The sequence below is a fragment of the Argopecten irradians genome, chromosome 3 (genome assembly GCF_041381155.1).
Source record: "Argopecten irradians isolate NY chromosome 3, Ai_NY, whole genome shotgun sequence".
NCBI lineage: Eukaryota > Metazoa > Mollusca > Bivalvia > Pectinida > Pectinidae > Argopecten > Argopecten irradians.
Genome location: NC_091136.1, coordinates 50659026 through 50677286, shown reverse-complemented (window position 1 = coordinate 50677286; position 18261 = coordinate 50659026). Strand labels below are relative to the sequence as shown.

Genomic DNA, 18261 nt, shown 5'->3' with positions numbered 1-18261 from the left:
TGTATAAGAACAGGTGTCCCATCTTATTGGTGTTTTGATTGGTTTATCCATATATCAACATTTCTTTAACATATGCCTTGTTAAGTAGGATATAAACTGTGAATACAATAAGTATTCCACTGATATATATTGGTTCGTCCATTTTAATAACCAACATTCAACTAGTATTTTCCACGAAACAGGTGCTGTAATTATCTGGGGTGATTTTATAATGGGTTACAGTGTAGATAGCGACCGAATACCCCTGTATCAGTTTGAAGCCGTAATAACGTTACATAAAGCCAGATGAAAGTGGTTAACAAAATAGCATTTCGGTTTAACAAACTCCCGTTATCAGAACTGGCTCGGAGAGGCGAGAAGCTTATATCATAAAGCTGTTCTATATTACCATCAAGTAAACTTATTTTTTGAAGTGATACATAATTGGTAGCATTATTACCGAAATCCCTTTGAAATCCATTTTTACTTTCCTCTGACAGTTTTCAATATTCTACGCTCTCCCTGGCTATGGGAAATAAAAATTCCACCGCTCGAATATTCTGTTCACAACATATATAAAATGATTCAAGACTTGTATATATCTCCATCCTAAAGAGTAATTTGTACAACATTATGTTTTAGAGATGTCTATGGTATAACACTTAATACCATATTAGTTTGTTTAAATATCAAATGTTTGTACAGTAAATCGCTGTGAGTGAAAACAATAGCTCCTCTACTACTCATCCTTTTGTTTTGTAATACAATTTTCATTGTTCAATGTTTACAAAAAAAAAAAAAAAAAAAAGATTCTTTCAATTTTCATTTGAATGGAAGTGTTTTTACTTTATACTTCTATTCTATCTATAATATTGTTTAAAGTATTTGATGGGTTGTAACGCCCGAACAGTGTACTGACCACGTGGTCACGTTAGTAGTGAAAATAATATCTATTCTATTACGTTATACACATTGTCTTGAGAAAGTAAAATCCAATATAGCATATATTAACGTTACTGTTTACAGACAGTGCACCACTGTCCTACAAGGAGGACCTGCTGGCCGAGATCAACCTAATGAAGAGGATAGGATCGCATCCAAACATTGTCTCAATGATTGGAGCCTGCACTCTAACCGAACCAATCGCCTTAGTGATGGAGTACGTCCCCTATGGCAACCTACAGAACTTCCTCAAGTATGTTATTTATATATATATATATCAAAGCTAACAGGATTCCGTTCTCCTATCTGTAATTAGGACACATGCATTACCTTGACGTTTCATAAAGTGTAAGTAATGTTTTAAACTAGAAACATTATTTTTGCATTTGATTGGGTAGTTTACAATTGATTACAACGTATTGACATAAATAAAATATGTGCATGTTTATTATCCAACAGTAATCAATATTTCAACGATCTACAAAAAAAAAAGCATTTTCATTGGTCAGTAAAATTATTCTTTGTAAGCCTACGTCATTGAAATAGTAATTTTAAAGTCAATTTTGATAAGGAGATGATATAGAATTGGGGTTAGGTGTTTTGATACACTGATAGGAAAAGTATTAATAATTCAGAAAAAATGACAGCAGAGTTGATGTTTATATCTGTACTAAACCATCTACGGAACAGATAAGATTATGATGGCGTTGCGAGAGAGTGCATAAAAGCTCAATGGAGCCAATTCGCGGGTTTCGGTATATTGAGCTAATAAAGTTCAGACTCTGACGTGAAGAACAGTTGCACATCAGTTGCAGAGAGATCTGGTGATGTTGTCTTCGAGTTGATGGGTCCTCCATGACAGATGTAAAAGGCGATGATAAGAGGGTCATATCTGCTGAGGAGCTAATACTTGTCTTAGGTTTTTTTGGAGAACCAGTTGGTCTGCCTGTCGGCTCCTAGGGTTTGATATCGGTTTATTCTGACAGGCCGATGTCAACATAAAGTGGCTGATCTAAGAATCGTAATCACTGCCAGTCTGAGGTAAACTGACTGTTTGAGATAAAGAAATTGCTAAAGAAAAGGCCAAAGTAACACATTTAGTACAAATGTATGTGTGTAAACCTGACATAGACAGGACAGAATGATAGGTTCGTCCGTATGGAGTTAGATAGGGTTTGGAATGAATGACCTTGGTTATAGGATAAAATGAACAACAATAATTTAATGAGTCGTATATTTTTTGTAATAGAGGGATATCACGATACGATTGAAATGTTTATGATAATGACCAATCTTTATTTATTTGTTTTATGACAATGGTTCATCTTATTTTACCTCTTACAATCCCTTGGTTAGATTTTGAGCTAATTGCGGCGTTGAGAAATTGAAAAATCAACATTTTCCCGAACCAAAACACAATGCAAAAATACACAAAATCAAAACGATACAACAAATATTTACCAATGAAGAAAAATCACCATATGCTTTAATGCGAATTTCAAATCTTAAAACACAAAGGTAACTAACGCCGATTACCGTACGGCAAATAATGTTGTCCCGTCTTGAAGACTATAATGCGAAATAAATACATTGTCTTGCTGCTTGGAATTACAACAATGGCGAATCAATTAATGCTTTTGCTAAAACATGTTTTCTCTGTATACATGGTAACGCTAAACTAAACTAAAAAAGTTTGAGAGCTGGTGCTCGGAAGACATTTTGATTTTAATTGAATAGTCAATAATAAATTGCGTTTTGAAGTGATATATAACATTCAACTATATATCCATCTATACTGAATAAATAGCCGCCTTTTATGAACTTGAAAATTAGTCAGTCAGTTCTAGAGAGCTTAATAACCCATAAATGTGATATAATTCCCCGGCATTAACATGGGTTTGCGTATCCATGACAACATCACAGTTACCTCATTCCCCAACCCTAGTACAACGTAATACAACAGGTACCCTGTAGTAAAAGGTAAAGAACACACTCTATAATGTCATTAAATTGATAAAGCCCTGAAATTCTTTATTATGTCAAGTTGTTTGCCTACACTTTGTTCGGCAATTCCTATTCACCTCCATAATTTATAACATATGCTTGTAGAAGATGGATCCTCTGTGGGCAATTAATACCGAGTCTGAATCATTTTGATGGTAGAGCTATTTAGTAAAAGATGCCTTGCTACGTTACTACGTTTTCAATTCCTTTGCTAAATTACACAGACCCTTAGGAATCGAAATAAGATAAGACATATTATCGGTAATATAAACACACTACAAGATATGGCATTTGCTATTAGTTCATACTTTTTTTCTTCACTTTTAATGGATTAAGCTACGCACATTTGGCTTACATAACCCTCTAGGGATAGTTGTACTTTTACTCTTTCTCTCTCTCTTTCATTCAATATTCATCTTGTAACAAAACAGAATTCCAAACATATCTCAAAAGCTTTAAAGCATATCTTTTTGCTTACTGCAGTATATCTAAAGGTGCGTGTCAGATCAGATGTAAAACAATTCAATGGCGAACGTAATAAATATCAATACAGTGCATCACTGATTAATTTAGTTTCAGTACTGTGTTCATCAACACAACGGTTACTAACAACAAAGAATGGAAATACGCAATACAATAAAACACGGTTATAACGAACGGGTACAATTATCACAGATATCTTGTAGGAACCTTGATGAGGAATGAAAACCACCTCACCATTGGCTGTACGCATGTTCGTTATAAACATGTTTTACTGTATAAATGTATCTTTTTTATCTTTATAAGCCCTATGATAAAAATATAGTATGCATTAACTACTGGCATATACTAAGAGTATGTGCACATTGTTTTGTGAACATATAGTCTATAAAAGCATGTTGAGCTGAATTGCTAAGATCACATAATAGTCTGTTTAATGTTTACGTGATAAGTGAGTGTTACCTTCTTTTTTACGACTTGAAAAAAACTATATAGAAGCCATAAAAAGGTGGTAATATTCCATGTAGCGAAAACGCAATGGTTTTGGTTGTCTGTTATCTGGCATGCATCATAAATAGTTGTATGAGGGATGCGATTCCTGAATGCATCACTTCCATTAGGAAATACAATCTTTTGAGAACCCCCACAGCCTATGGACACAGTGTACATGTTGTATTTTAGTCAGATTTCACATTGACGGTTGTTTATGGATCCCGGTGTATATCAATACCTTGTGTCCCCTCTGACAATGTTTTATAACACCTAATACCACCATAATTCTCCCGTCAACACCTTTTCGTTGATAAACAAAAACCAAAAACATACTCCTCATAGATGTATTGTATGCAAGGAATAAGCATCGAAGGGATAAAACAACAAATGCTATAAATTTAATTGGCGAAACTATGAACAGCCATCTTCATGTATGGAATTGTTATTTTTCTCAAATAACCATCTCATTATCACTACATCAAGTACCCGGTTTTATGACTACTTTATGCTTGTTAATGGGTTAAGACTATCGCTCTCCCGGAAATAACATCTATAATTTGTATCATATTCAAAGAACTTAAATATAATAATATACATGAAAGCTTCAAATATCCAAATAATAAGGGGAAGTAATAAATAAAGTATATCACACGAAAGCTAGCTTAGGGTTAGAGATATATTTCTCGGGGATGACTTCCATTGTTCATTAATCTATAAGGATGATGATAGCATCTCAAACATAAAACGAAAGATCCTCCCGGAGTAAATCATCAGTCTAACTAGACAGAGGCCGCCTGGTGTCAACAACGGTTAAGTTTACGTAGAGGTTAAGCTTATTTTAGGTATAACAGTACTTAGAATCCAATTAACGCTCTCTAACACTCACAAACGTCTAACAATCCTCAATCTACTTGCACATACTTGTAATATTTGAAATTCCCTGACAGTTGTGCTCCAACGCTGTACATATTTACCGTCTTGTGACTTACAAAGGCATGTGTACCTGAAGGACAAAAAAAAATCTTGTTCGTAAGACATTATTGTTGAAAAACATGAGAAGTAGAGTGTTGCAGTTTGGAATAACATGAATCATGCATCCAGTAATTTTATAAGATTCCTGTTGGAATAAAATGGAATGCATGGCAAATCTTCGTCAAAATTTCAGATATTTTTTCATAGATTTTCATCGATATATACATTCTAGGCCACTGATGGAATTATGTAGAACATCTGTAGTAGTTCGTTACATCCCCAGAGCGTACATGGAAATAAATCTTACTAGAATGGTTTGACATTGATGGAGGGGAGTACGGATACAGTGACCCGAGGTTATCGTCCCCTGAGTTCATCTGACAGCGAACAGGGATGCCGGGTGTCAGGGGCTACCGTTACATAGAAATGTTCTAATCTCTTAGAATTCTAAAGTGCATATACAATATGTGTTTGTAAGTTCAATTAAACAGTTTTCTTTGTCTTTGTGCTGCTTTAAGTGAACTACATTCGAGACAAGTATCTATCCGACAATCACATATTTATCCAGTGATTTCGCTAATAAATCGCTAGTTATAATCACATCTTTGTGTATCGCTTATGTCAGGTGAGTGTTGAATAGGCATAAACGTATAAATAAAAATATAAGATGGGTTTTTTTGTTATCACGTTCGAACTCGTTGAGGTTCACAAGCATTACAATTTCTAAATCTACCCCTATATAACCATATATTTATATAATTTATATCCGTCTATTTATAATAACGGGGCTATTACAGACGCCCTTTACACACTCCTACGGTAGCACAGAACTCAGCGTTTGTATCTCATTATTGTTTTAGATAATTGGCCAGTGCCTTCTTTTCGTTATAAGTGAATATTAATTTATCAGGAATAAATTGAACGTCATGCCTGTCCAAAACATTAAGACTCCTTTCTATATTCATTATCAATCTCTGAGGATCCCAATTGTATTTAAAATTCCATTTACATGAGAAAGTACGGACAATATCATTTTAATACTAGAATCTTTATAATAGGTACGACATAGTAATGGATCCAGTGCATGTACCGATGTTATTGCACAAGAACCCAACATTAAAGCATCAGTAGCATTCCTGCATTTTTTCATTGCAACCTCTAAAACTTTAAGAAATTGTTCCCGCCATTTGAAACATAATAACGCTGATATTTCCTTCCTCGCACGCGCTTTGGTCCGATCAGAGGTATAATATTAGGACGAGAGGAATTATATTTCAAGCATTACCTCAATAAGTGGTTTAGCTCGCATACACTCAGGAGGCCATACTTAGTGAAGTATGCAGACGTTGTGAACTATGAGGATAAGGTATAGATAGTAAGACAGATCACTAGACGAAGCGTACATATATCCTATCATAAATATGATCAAAACAAAATTCGACGTACACGGAAATACCCCAACAAAACAACAGTCGGTTAAACCCTTACCCATCCATATAATATGATACAGGGTACACAGCTATGCAGAGTTCTTCACTATAGTGTGTATGAGGAGAACGTGAGAATAAACTGATTGGGAGGAGGGAGGCTGGTAAATAGAGATATGTCCAACTCAATGATTCCTGTCAGGTGTAATTGACCATTAAGCGAATAACATGCAGATTGGGATCTGCTTACGCGGGCCAGTACCGTTATGGGCTGGAAGATATCACAACAAATACTACCACCTATACATTCTCCAAAATATATCTAGGGATCGTAGAAGGTAATACAAATACTACCACCTATATATTCTCCAAAATGTATCTAGGAATTGTAGATAGGTAATACAAATACTACCACCTATACATTCTCCAAAATGTATCTAGGGATCGTAGATAGGTAATACAAATACTACCACCTATACATTCTCCAAAATATATCTAGGGATCGTAGAAGGTAATACAAATACTACCACCTATATATTCTCCAAAATGTATCTAGAAATTGTAGATAGGTAATACAAATACTACCACCTATACATTCTCCAAAATGTATCTAAGGATCGTATATAGATAATACAAATACTACCACCTATACGTTCTCCAAAATATATCTAGGGGTCGTAGATAGGTAATACAAATACTACCACCTATATATTCTCCAAAATGTATCTAGGGATCGTAGATAGGTAATACAAATACTACCACCTATACATTCTCCAAAATATATCTAGGGATCGTAGATAGGTAATACAAATAGTACCACCTATATATTCTCCAAAATGTATCTAGGGATCGTAAATAGGTAATACATATACTACCACCTATACATTCTCCAAAATGTATCTAGGGATCGTAAATAGGTAATACATATACTACCACCTATACATTCTCCAAAATATATCTAGGGATCGTAGAAAGGTAATACAAATACTACCACCTATACATTCTCCAAAATATATCTAGGGATCGTAAATAGGTTATAAATAATCCAACATATCATATGGATTATTAATTGATGAAAGATGTTTTCACCGACAAAAGTTTTCGAGCCTTGCTTGAAGAGCAATCATACAAGAGACTACATTTTTGCATCGGCTTGATGTTATCTGTTTTTATTTACGATTAAGATTGTGGTTTAATAAATCGATTTATATTAAATAGTACTTTTGTGAAACCGATTTGACGATTCTTCATGTTTAATATTTGTAATACCCAAAGCAATAATCGTCAAACATCAGTTATACGTAATCTTTATTTTGTTTTCGTTGGTCGACGATTGTACACATTTTCTCGGAAAATCAACTGTTGTACAGAAATGTCTGTCAGGACCAGCAAAACGTGATTTACTGCTGCAGACTTGTGTTACTATTTTTCTTCAAATTCTCAAAAAACCAAATTGCTTTCCTAATGCTATTTTTAACCAAGACAATAAAAAGATTATTTCAAGTATGCAAAATGATGTATTTTGTATCGAAAGAATTCTCTATTGGCATTTGTGTATGTTTGAGTTTTATTAACTCGTTACAATGTCTATAACGAATAGATCGTGTGGCCTACATTATGTCTTAGCAACTAAATACCACAATGTCTCAATATGAGAGTTCTTTTGACCTAGATCAAATAAGTCTTACATGCCCAACATTAAGGACATAAATTATGTCGTAAAAGATTTTCTTAATCCTTATGATAAAACTTCGGAACTAAAATCTAATATTCACATCATAATCCTTCGTTAAGGAAAATATGTTACGAAGTTGTTTTTATTTCCACTTTACTAACATTCATTTATATCTTTTTGCAGAAAATGTCGTTTGGAAGGTGACCTTCAGAAGCGTGTGGGCCGTCCCAGTGAGGTTGTTTACTCCATTATGGGAATGAACGGTGGAATAGAGAGTGGGGTCATTACTCCAGCTGACATGCTTTCATTTGCTAGACAAGTTGCCATGGCGATGGTAAGACCATTTTTGAAATGCAAAATGAAAATAAGCAATGCGAAAAAGTTTATTGTCTCAATATTTTATGCAGATGTTACGGTAAGAATGATAACGTAATTGCTTGTATATGCCACTGCGTTCCAAACGAGGAACAAATATTTTATTTATTATTTAAAACAAAACGAAAATGACTTTGTACCCATTGTTGTCGGTTACTCTACTCAGGAGGTACCTGTAGAATACTTGAAAATACAATAAATACATGTTTTCCCCACCACACCCTCCAACCGGCAAATGCTTGTTGTCTTAGCTTGACCTCTACTATTTGCAGTACATGCGAATCTTAGCTTGCTAGTTTGCCTCATATTCCTAGACACCCTTCTTCCATCCCAACAGTGCAATGTAGATTTACTGCAGCACACTAAAAGTCAGATGGTGGATCACTTAAAAGCTGTTAACTTTCTTTGTTCGAGAGATTATGTAGCCTTAGGATTATCGCACCAAATGTTAAATCAATCAGTAGCGTTACGCATGTCAGCCTTACTCATTCTAGTGCCAAACTAGATTCGCTTCACCATACATGTCATACATAATTGCCAGCGCTGCGGTTTTTTCTCCATACACAGAAACTTGTAAAGAAGTAAAGATTGTGCAATGTTATAAGGTACAAGCATATGGCATTGAAAGATTTACACTTTCCAAACCGGTAAAAGGATGAAAATAAATCAAGGTTTTGTTATAATTTTTTTTTGAATATATGCACCTGTATGTCGTTTTTACCTGTGATTATTTGGTGCATGCATACTTTTTCAATCACTGGTAATCTCTCGTAGAACGCTTGCTATTTTTAACACATTTAATGAGTCATATCGGTTGAAATGAGCAGGAAGGGTATAGAAATACTAGTATACGAACATGTTTACATTTATAAGGGTTTCGTTTATTGCTGTTTTCATCAATTGAAACAGATTTAGCTTGGTACTTCCTGTATATTTGGCCAAGACTCAAAAATTGTTCCACAGGAAAATCGAATCCAGCTAAGTATTTGTGCAATTCCTTATCTAACAGATTTCACAGCAGTTGATAGGATTAAAGTTAGTCGACATAGGATTCCGTTTAAAATATAAAATTATACCTGATCGCAAAATCCCTCAATTATACATTGCTGACGTATTCATGTCATGGTAACATACAAGACAAACACCACATCTTGATATATTACGCGAAATAGCAAGATTAACTGCGTAATTACCCAGTCATATAATGATTGGCAAACCACCACCTGGTTCATTTATATTAGCACTTAATTACTAGTGATTACTACTCAGGTTTCCGCTGTTGATTTGCCTTAAGATACCAGAATCATCTTCTGACCCACTTACAAAGTAAACTTTTAATTATCGATGTAATATGACGATAACTCGAGCAACCCTTCTTGTTATCCGGACGCTGAATTGTTAATAAACAACCTGACAGATATAACACAACCTAAATAAAACTGTTTTATCGGTTACTTCTTACGGCCATTTCATTATGGTATTCGAATGTTAGAAAGCATATAGTTTACATAGCACATTAACAGGTGTATTTTTGGAATCCAGATGAAAACACTAATCTGCGATCGTGATATGTTTTGACGATTTAAACCTTCGTCAATCGCAGGTCTTCTGATAGGCACGATTCACGAGTTAGAACAGGGGTCAATGCTATTCGGAGACATATTCTAATTTGATGTGATTATTTGCTTATTCAGGGTTAAAAAAACATTGGACTTATTCAAATGTAAATAATTAAAATGATTTATTTGAAGCACAATCTCATTCTGAATGTGCTAAGTAAATAATTAAAATAAAAAATACACATGCTGATGTTGGTGTGATATAAAGTTCAACACTTAACATTTATTTTTGTTAGAAGTGTAACGTCACAAATAACATGCTTTATCTCTATTTCAGGAGTATTTATCGGAGAAGAAATACGTCCATCGTGATTTGGCAGCCAGGAACATTTTACTGGACTATAACAAGGTGGTCAAGGTTTGCGATTTTGGCCTGTCCAGAGACATATACAACGACAACCAATATCACAAAGTGACCAGCGGGAAGCTACCACTCAAGTGGATGGCGATAGAGTCCCTGAGGGACCGAATATTTACCACACAGAGTGATGTCTGGTCGTTTGGTATACTGCTGTGGGAAATTGTTACCATGGGTAGGTGTCGCTTTAATAAAGTCACATAATAACTCCCCTCGCTAATCTCTTCTCAGAACACCGTAGATTCACTAGTAACGTTTATATGGTACACTTATACATTTCCAATTCATAACAAAGCATTAGATATAAAATTATTTATTCCACTTGTAAACGGACGCATACGTGTTTAGGTGTTTAGCCATCATTGGTACAATGCCAGATAGAAATATTCTGTGTAGACAGGCCATTGGAAAACATACATATTGCTTTGCCTGTGCACTCTAACGTAAATGATGTCGACATTTTTATGTCAAACATGTCTGAAACATATTTTGTTGAACAAAACTAGCTTTAGTCGGACACTGAAATGTAAGCGAACAGGAGCAGACCAGTGATTTATGTGTCAGTAGGTTTGTTGGTAGAAGGCCAGACACTTGTATTATAAAGCTGGAGATTTAAAGCCCATGTTGTGTTCGTGTGCAGATTATCGTAATTGTAATCGACTTTACAGGGTTTTAATTAGATAGAAATTGTGGGATCGTTTGAAATAACATGATATGCTTCCGCCAATAGTTTATTCGTTTCGCTTCTTTCCAATAGGTGGTTCACCATATACCAACATAGCATTGGCAGATCTTTACTACGTTCTGGCGAACGGCTACCGAATGGAAAAGCCAAGCAACTGCTCAAAAGAATTGTAAGTACAAAATGTCAAATAAACTTCAAATAAAGCTCCTAAATCGTGTCTTCTATTGCTGTCTGTATGCTATTTCTGTATGTGTCATGACATATTTGGCTTTGTATGTGGTTGTAAAGTGCCTCGCTTCGCTATACCATTTTGCACAAACAAAGCCAATTGTGTCAGTAGGCTAGAATAAAACCATAGTATTTGTTAAAAAGAGAATTTAGCTTTTTAAAACGCAATACATACCGGTATGTTTTCAAACAGTTTGTTCGTTAAATAAATAGCTGAAACTATAGAATATTCAGTTTTATCCACAACGTTTAATTTCTAACTATACTCTCATCGACAGAAATCATTATGGTAATTCCAATTAACTATACATACTTGCCACGAAAAGACAATGTTCGTAACAACGCATCGGTACGTTAAAATTTTTTGAAAGAAAACAAAAGAAAAAACAAAATCAGCTGTGTCATTACTTTCGTTTTGACGCATTGATGACAACTGTATCTACAAAGACCTTGATGTTTACGAACCATAAAGATTGATGTAAATCACGCAGTATACATTTTCTAGATTATCACGATCGAACCATAGACTAAAGACGTGTAGAATAAACACATTCAACTTATGCAATTGATACTTTGAGAACAACTGTGCAACCTGAGGTTTATACACTAGATGGAGTGGCTGATTTGGCAAAGCCTTGTCAGTAATAACTGCTGATGGTATCATTTGATCGGCTCCATCTTACACAAATACTCTTAAGACCAGCAAATAAATTCTTCCAAAAATTATCTAAATCGTCTTTAGATTACGATAATATTCCACGTAAACTGCTCCGCCTATTCCGATATCGGCAGCTGTTGTCACGCTACCATTCAATCTCAGACAGGTGTCTGTAAGTGTCAAATTACAGAACATATTCCAAGTCATACCCACGTGTCTTGATGTCCAACTCACATGTATGCTATTATCTCAGTATCTTTTCCAAAAGATAACTAGGAGTATATCGGTATTAGAGCAATGAACAATGTTTATTTTCAGGAACAAGTGCACATAATTATGCAAAATTTTAATATTATATCGGATGCAGAGATTCCAAAAATATGCGGCATAAAGTACCCTAAAACATGATGAAAGTAACATCCTTTCAAATCAGCAAATATTTGTGGTACTTTTGTCAGACAAATAATCGCTGATATAACTAGGACAAGGTTTTTTTTCTATTATAACAGTAGCCAATATGTAATATTTTGATTTAGACATCTATGATCATATATTTTAATCTATTTCACATGCACTGGAGTTTTGTTGAGACTGTATAAACACCTGCATATAATCGATTATAAAGACCATACTTAAAACACGATCAAAAGGATTACATGTGCATGCGCTCGCTAAAGCCACCATTTCAGCATGATTTATACAGAAGGACAAACGCAATAGCAACATTTCAAACCTGTCAAACATCCGTATATTTCTTTATGATCTCTTAGATAAAACCCGTTCATACCCATCATTTTTTCAATATTGTAATCGATCATTTATCATAAGGAATCTTGACAAATTATAAACATACAAATGCATTTTGTTTCTAGTCAATCAAAGTTCAAACTCATTTAAAATTATCTCGTAATGAATAGAATATGTATTTTTGTTGGAATTTCTCCAAATACCTTTTCCGTTTGATACAACTGATGGCTTGCCAGAATTTTAGTAACGACACCATACTTCAAAGAGCTTCAATTAAGCAGCAGTACTCGGGCTGGATTAAGCCCATATGTTATGTTTCCCTAATCCGTTCTATCACCCTTGTTTACTTAATCCAGCAAGTTAACATGCATTGTTGTTACCATGAAATCGACTTTATCATGTACAGTTATAATGGTGTTGTATGAAAATATCATTTTAAAACACATCTGTAGAAATGATTCCATTCTTATTGCTCAGTAAATTTACTAATTTAATGTTAAACAGAAAAATGTGCCCTACTTGCAAAATTAATATTGAAATATCATAAATATCATAGATGTACATTGTTTCTGCTTTGTTTATTTTCGTTTGTTCCGTTTGAGTTTGCTTTGACATCGAGTTCAAATTGGATATAAACGGCAAATATGGACATTCGTTAATCTTTATTTTTTCTATTACAGATATGCTATAATACGTCGTTGTTGGATGGAATCCCCCTCTGAGCGGCTGACATTCGCAGGTCTCCGTATAGAGATCGAACAACTGTTGAGTCGTGACCGCGACTATCTAGAATTAGAGAACATTGATGTGCCATTGTCCACGTCCGAGAGTAGTAGTATACCCAAGTCAGAAAATGACCATATTTCCCTGTTAACAGGACGATCTTCGCAAACAAAGTCAGTGACAATATCACTGCCACCACCCGAGTCTCCGATAGGAGTTGTGTGTGTGGAGAAATCTACAGAGTGGCTGATACGGGGACGGGACGAGGAGACAATGTCCTGAGTGAAACAGATGTGAATTATTCGTGAAAAATGGCTCACTCTTCGTTATGGACCAAAGTGGCCGCACCTGTAAATGTCAATGGGAGTTACTGGTTCCTGAATAGTCTAGGGTGAATGATTCTGTTATGAACAGATATTGACAAAGCCCAAATGAAGCTTGACCAGACTCAATAAACATGATGTTTTAATAATGTGGTCAAAATAAATTGTGATATGATGTTATTCATCTGACGTGACACAAACAATGTCTTTAAGTGTCGTAAAACAATTACCTAGTTATCAGTAGATGCTGGGAGTTCAGTTCTGTGATGCAAAATTTCAAACGCAGGTGTGTGCTATTGCTGAGCACTCGGACCACCGTGGGAACGAAGGAAAGTTGTGAAGCCAAATTTCCTTGGGATGGACAAATTCTATTTTAGTGTCAATTTAAAGTTGGCATGCGTTGTGAGGGCAAACACATGTCTCATGTTGGACCATTATCTGTGTGTTAAACGTATGTGCAATGGACACAAAACCAGGCACAAATTGTTTCTCAAGTGGTGTTCCGACCACTGAAAGGCGATGTTGATTATTATGTGTTGTTTAATTGATAGGCGGGGAACTAATGTAAAAGCGCACAATATTGGGTAAGTGCACTTGTTAAGGCCATGTTATATGAAATCATCACATGTCCGTTATACAAACAATAATCATCAATTAGAAGCAATATGTCTGTGTAACTCGTGTCTTTGCTTGGAAGGCCTTTCAAGGTCTGCTCCTTTTCGTCAGTACAAGTTTTGATTGGTCCTAATTATCTCTCGCTGATTAAAACTACAAAGTCGTTTCTTCAGGTAAACAAAGAAATCACACAAAGAAACAAAATGAATGACTCTCTTTCAAAGTGTGTATTGCCATTTTCTTTCAAAAGAAGTACTTGTTTCCTGGCTGTCCTTACACGTTTAGCTTGCAATTTTGATATAATTTATTGGCTACAAAAACAACTCTGTATCTGTAATTAATTTTATTTTCTCTATGTTAATTACTAAAAGGCCTGTTTACGTTTGAAGCTCGTACACTTGCTTCAGTCTATGCAAAGATGCATTTTCATGCCTGCAGTGAAGTCTACAAAATGGAAATGTTTATAAACCATAATTGCTCACTCCATACAGCACATATGTAATAATTATACATTTTATTCTTTTTGAAATATTTGGCAAATGAAGAAGCTATTGTACTTAGACCAATCTTCTTTTGATGACTCGCGCGTGAGGCATTCCAAATTGTATACTTGTTGGTTACAAAACCCTGCTGGCACGTTCTTCATATTCAAAGCTGGACTTCGAGATTGACGTCAGAATATTAGTTAACTTTTGTTTGCGGCTTCCAATTGATAGTTTTCTGATTTGAAACCAATGTTAATGATACAAAGATAAAAAAAACACTGTAAACGGATAATCAATTGTATTCTAAATTCAATTAGAATAGAATTAGAATTCAATTTTTTAGTATTCAAAAAAGTATATGTAATTAAGAAAATTATCACTGCTTTCTGCAAATAACAGATAATAATGTTTTGTTTTAAAAATGTAAATTTCGTTGTCTTTGTTACGTCTATGTTATTTTTATGTTAACATTTTATGTATATATATGATGGATATTTATTTTGCAAACTCAGGTAGATTTCATTGGATAACATGTAAATATCATGATTAAAAATGGCATGCGAGTTATCTGCATCAGAATCATATAGACGCCATTTTTAAATAGAATAGTTAATTCAATGTACGGTTTGTAATTAATCTTGTAAACATGAAAAGTTTTACATTTGGTGCATACTAATACAAAGTTCGTTATAAAATGTTTCGTTTCAAAATGTCGAATTCACTATAATGAATTAATAAAGAAAACAAGATTATATAATCTGCCATGAAATAAAGTTGTATACCGATTCAATAGATATACTTAAAAGATACATCAACCTTATTGTTTTGTAATGTATACTTTAATCACGCGTCCTTGAGAATATTGGCGGACATTTCAGAACAAAGATTAATTAAGATGGCAAATAATGGAACACAAAATTTTATGCATAGAGATATAGTTGAAAATGGAAACAAAATAACAGCTTTATCATTGCTACACACGTTGTACAATTTTGTATAATTTCTATACACTGATGCCATACTACAGTGATTCTATCGTTAATTTATTATATGCTTTAAGAATGAGAGCTTGGTATAGGTTGAATGGTATGTAAAATGAGTATGTATGGACGCAAGCTATATGATCCAAAAGTAATATAAAATTATTCACAAACTTTTTGTACCGGAGTTGTCCCTACACGTTAACGTCCATTGTACTTGAAACACTTAATATTTTAAAGATGTATTTCGTATATGTTTAAAATTCTAATAGCCGGTTCTACTAACACACTCGTCCCTCTTATCGCCAACAGTAGGATATGCTGCCAGACTGCTACCATTCTAGCAAGTTATCGGGTGAAATTTTATATTTTAGATAATTAAATGGTGGTATGGTAATTTGTGATAAGTTGTTGTGTAAAAAGTTGTGCTAATATATTGTCAGTTATTTTCTTGGATATTGTCCAGGGATGATTACCAAACACTTTGCTTGGTTATGCAACTCTAAAGACCTTGATTACGCGTTCTTTTCAACATTATCTTTGAGTCTTTAATGAGTATCTATAGCACAGCGGCAATCAAAATTTTAACAGGGATTTTTAGATAAAAATAATTCGTCTAAGATCAAGTAATTTTAAACGTGATACAAAAACCTTAGGATTTGTCAAGGGTATATGTAATATTTTTTCTTGTATTAAATCAAAACGATATCGCAATGGATACTAGAGGATAAGAAAAAAACTATGATCATTCAAAAAGAATATCGATAGAGCTAATTGAAAAGATGCAACACATGAATAATAAATCAATCGATAAATACAGTATAATTAATTTTCTTCAATGTCATTCAATGTCAACTATCTCCATTTTGCTGTTGTTTCGTCAATAGCCCCATGTTTCCCGGGAGAAATTCAGATGTCGGAAGAAACGATGATGCAAATGATAAGTTTGATGGAAAGACGGTTTTAGGATTAAAATGATTCACTCATTCCCTTTGTTTTAAGAGTTAATTAAAAAAACGTTGTCATCGGATTTAGTACAATGAGTCAGTCCTTTGCTGTGGTTGGATGTAAATTCCTCATGTTGTAGTGTTTGTAAGCCTGTGTAGGAATCAGGGTATATCTAAGAGGTGAGTCAGTCGCTTCACCATATGTTGAGATGTCTGTGTCTAAATTACCTTTAATTATTATTGTACCTGACTGTTATATTTCCACTCTGTTAAATAAATATCGCCTTTTCTTCCAAAGTAAAATATATCCAGTTAATGACGTCATACCAAGTTTTTACATCTCTTAGCACTCGCTGTAATTTCATTTTCAGCGTTTGATATATAACTGTATTAAATTGTGTATCGCTAGAATTGGAACTGAGCCTTATTGACATAAACTTAAACATGTCAAAATTCACGTTGAATCATGCACGATATATAATATTCTTTAGAAGTGGTTTTACAAGATATTGTTGCTGGGTATAAATTGTAAGATTTCGGTAATAGGAGGATTGAATATATTAATTTTGTTTAATAATTTGTTATTTGTAACATTTCTTAACCTCCCATGCATCTCTTTACCAAACTTGCGTCCGTGTTTTTGTTGCACTTTGGAAACACTGTGCAAGTGCGTTTATATGATAGGCTGTGATAGGTGAATGTATGAGAGAAAGTGTACCTACATCGGAAAATAATGCAATCCACGTCACCGAGAAGAATTATACATGGCCAGTATGTTATCCATGTACATAAATGAGCCTTCCTTTAGTCCTATATCGTCTATCTGTCCTTGTGGTACGCAAATGTAACCGATGCCGTCCTTTCTGGCAGCTCATGACTGCCATGGTTTTACACTTTAATGCCAGTGTTGAACTGTTGTACGATATTTTGTATAGATATCGGCCAGTAAATGCTGACGTATGTTATATTGTTGCTGTTGAAGCTTTCAATCATGTACATAATTATGTCACAATATCATCATGTGATTTATTTATAAATAAACTGTCAGAGTAAAGCTACATAAAATGTTTGAAAAAAACTTGACTTAATGTTCATTATTCTTTTTTGTTATTACATGTTCGTATTCACATCCTCATCAAAATACCTCTATTGTATCTAAGCGAAGTCCTGTACGTGTTCCCAACGAAAATCATTTTATCCATCTGTTTTTCACATTCGTCGAGTTTCGAAAAACCTGTTATAATTTTTAGTTATTTAACTATTAAATAAGTCTGTTAAAACTCTATTCAAAATGTTTAGCCCTGCTCATCTCTGATATAGAAATGCATAACATGATCCGGTTGATACATAAATTAACCAGACTGGATATCCATATCACATTATGTAAATGCAAACTACGTGTACTAAGAAATATAAATGGCACCTTAGAATATGATGACGTTCAATTTTGTTCGATCAATCCTACATATATCATTATAAGATATTGTAGTGCACCAACTGTGGAGAGAGGAGGAACAACATCGTTATCTGATCATTGTATAGTGAAT

The 18261-nt window shown here is 34.2% G+C and overlaps 1 protein-coding gene across 2 annotated transcripts in view; it reads left to right on the top strand.

Annotated features, from left to right (window-relative positions):
- Positions 1-17797, top strand: part of LOC138318965 (uncharacterized) — a 39045-nt gene extending 21248 nt beyond the window's left edge. For both annotated transcript variants that reach the window (XM_069261818.1, XM_069261817.1), the window contains 5 exons: positions 1006-1174; positions 8155-8305; positions 10243-10498; positions 11081-11177; positions 13322-17797. In XM_069261818.1, the coding sequence (XP_069117919.1) occupies positions 1006-1174; positions 8155-8305; positions 10243-10498; positions 11081-11177; positions 13322-13646 (998 nt within the window). In that variant the 3' untranslated portion in view covers positions 13647-17797. The remainder of the gene's footprint in view (positions 1-1005; positions 1175-8154; positions 8306-10242; positions 10499-11080; positions 11178-13321) is intronic.
- Positions 17798-18261: the final 464 nt, after the last annotated feature.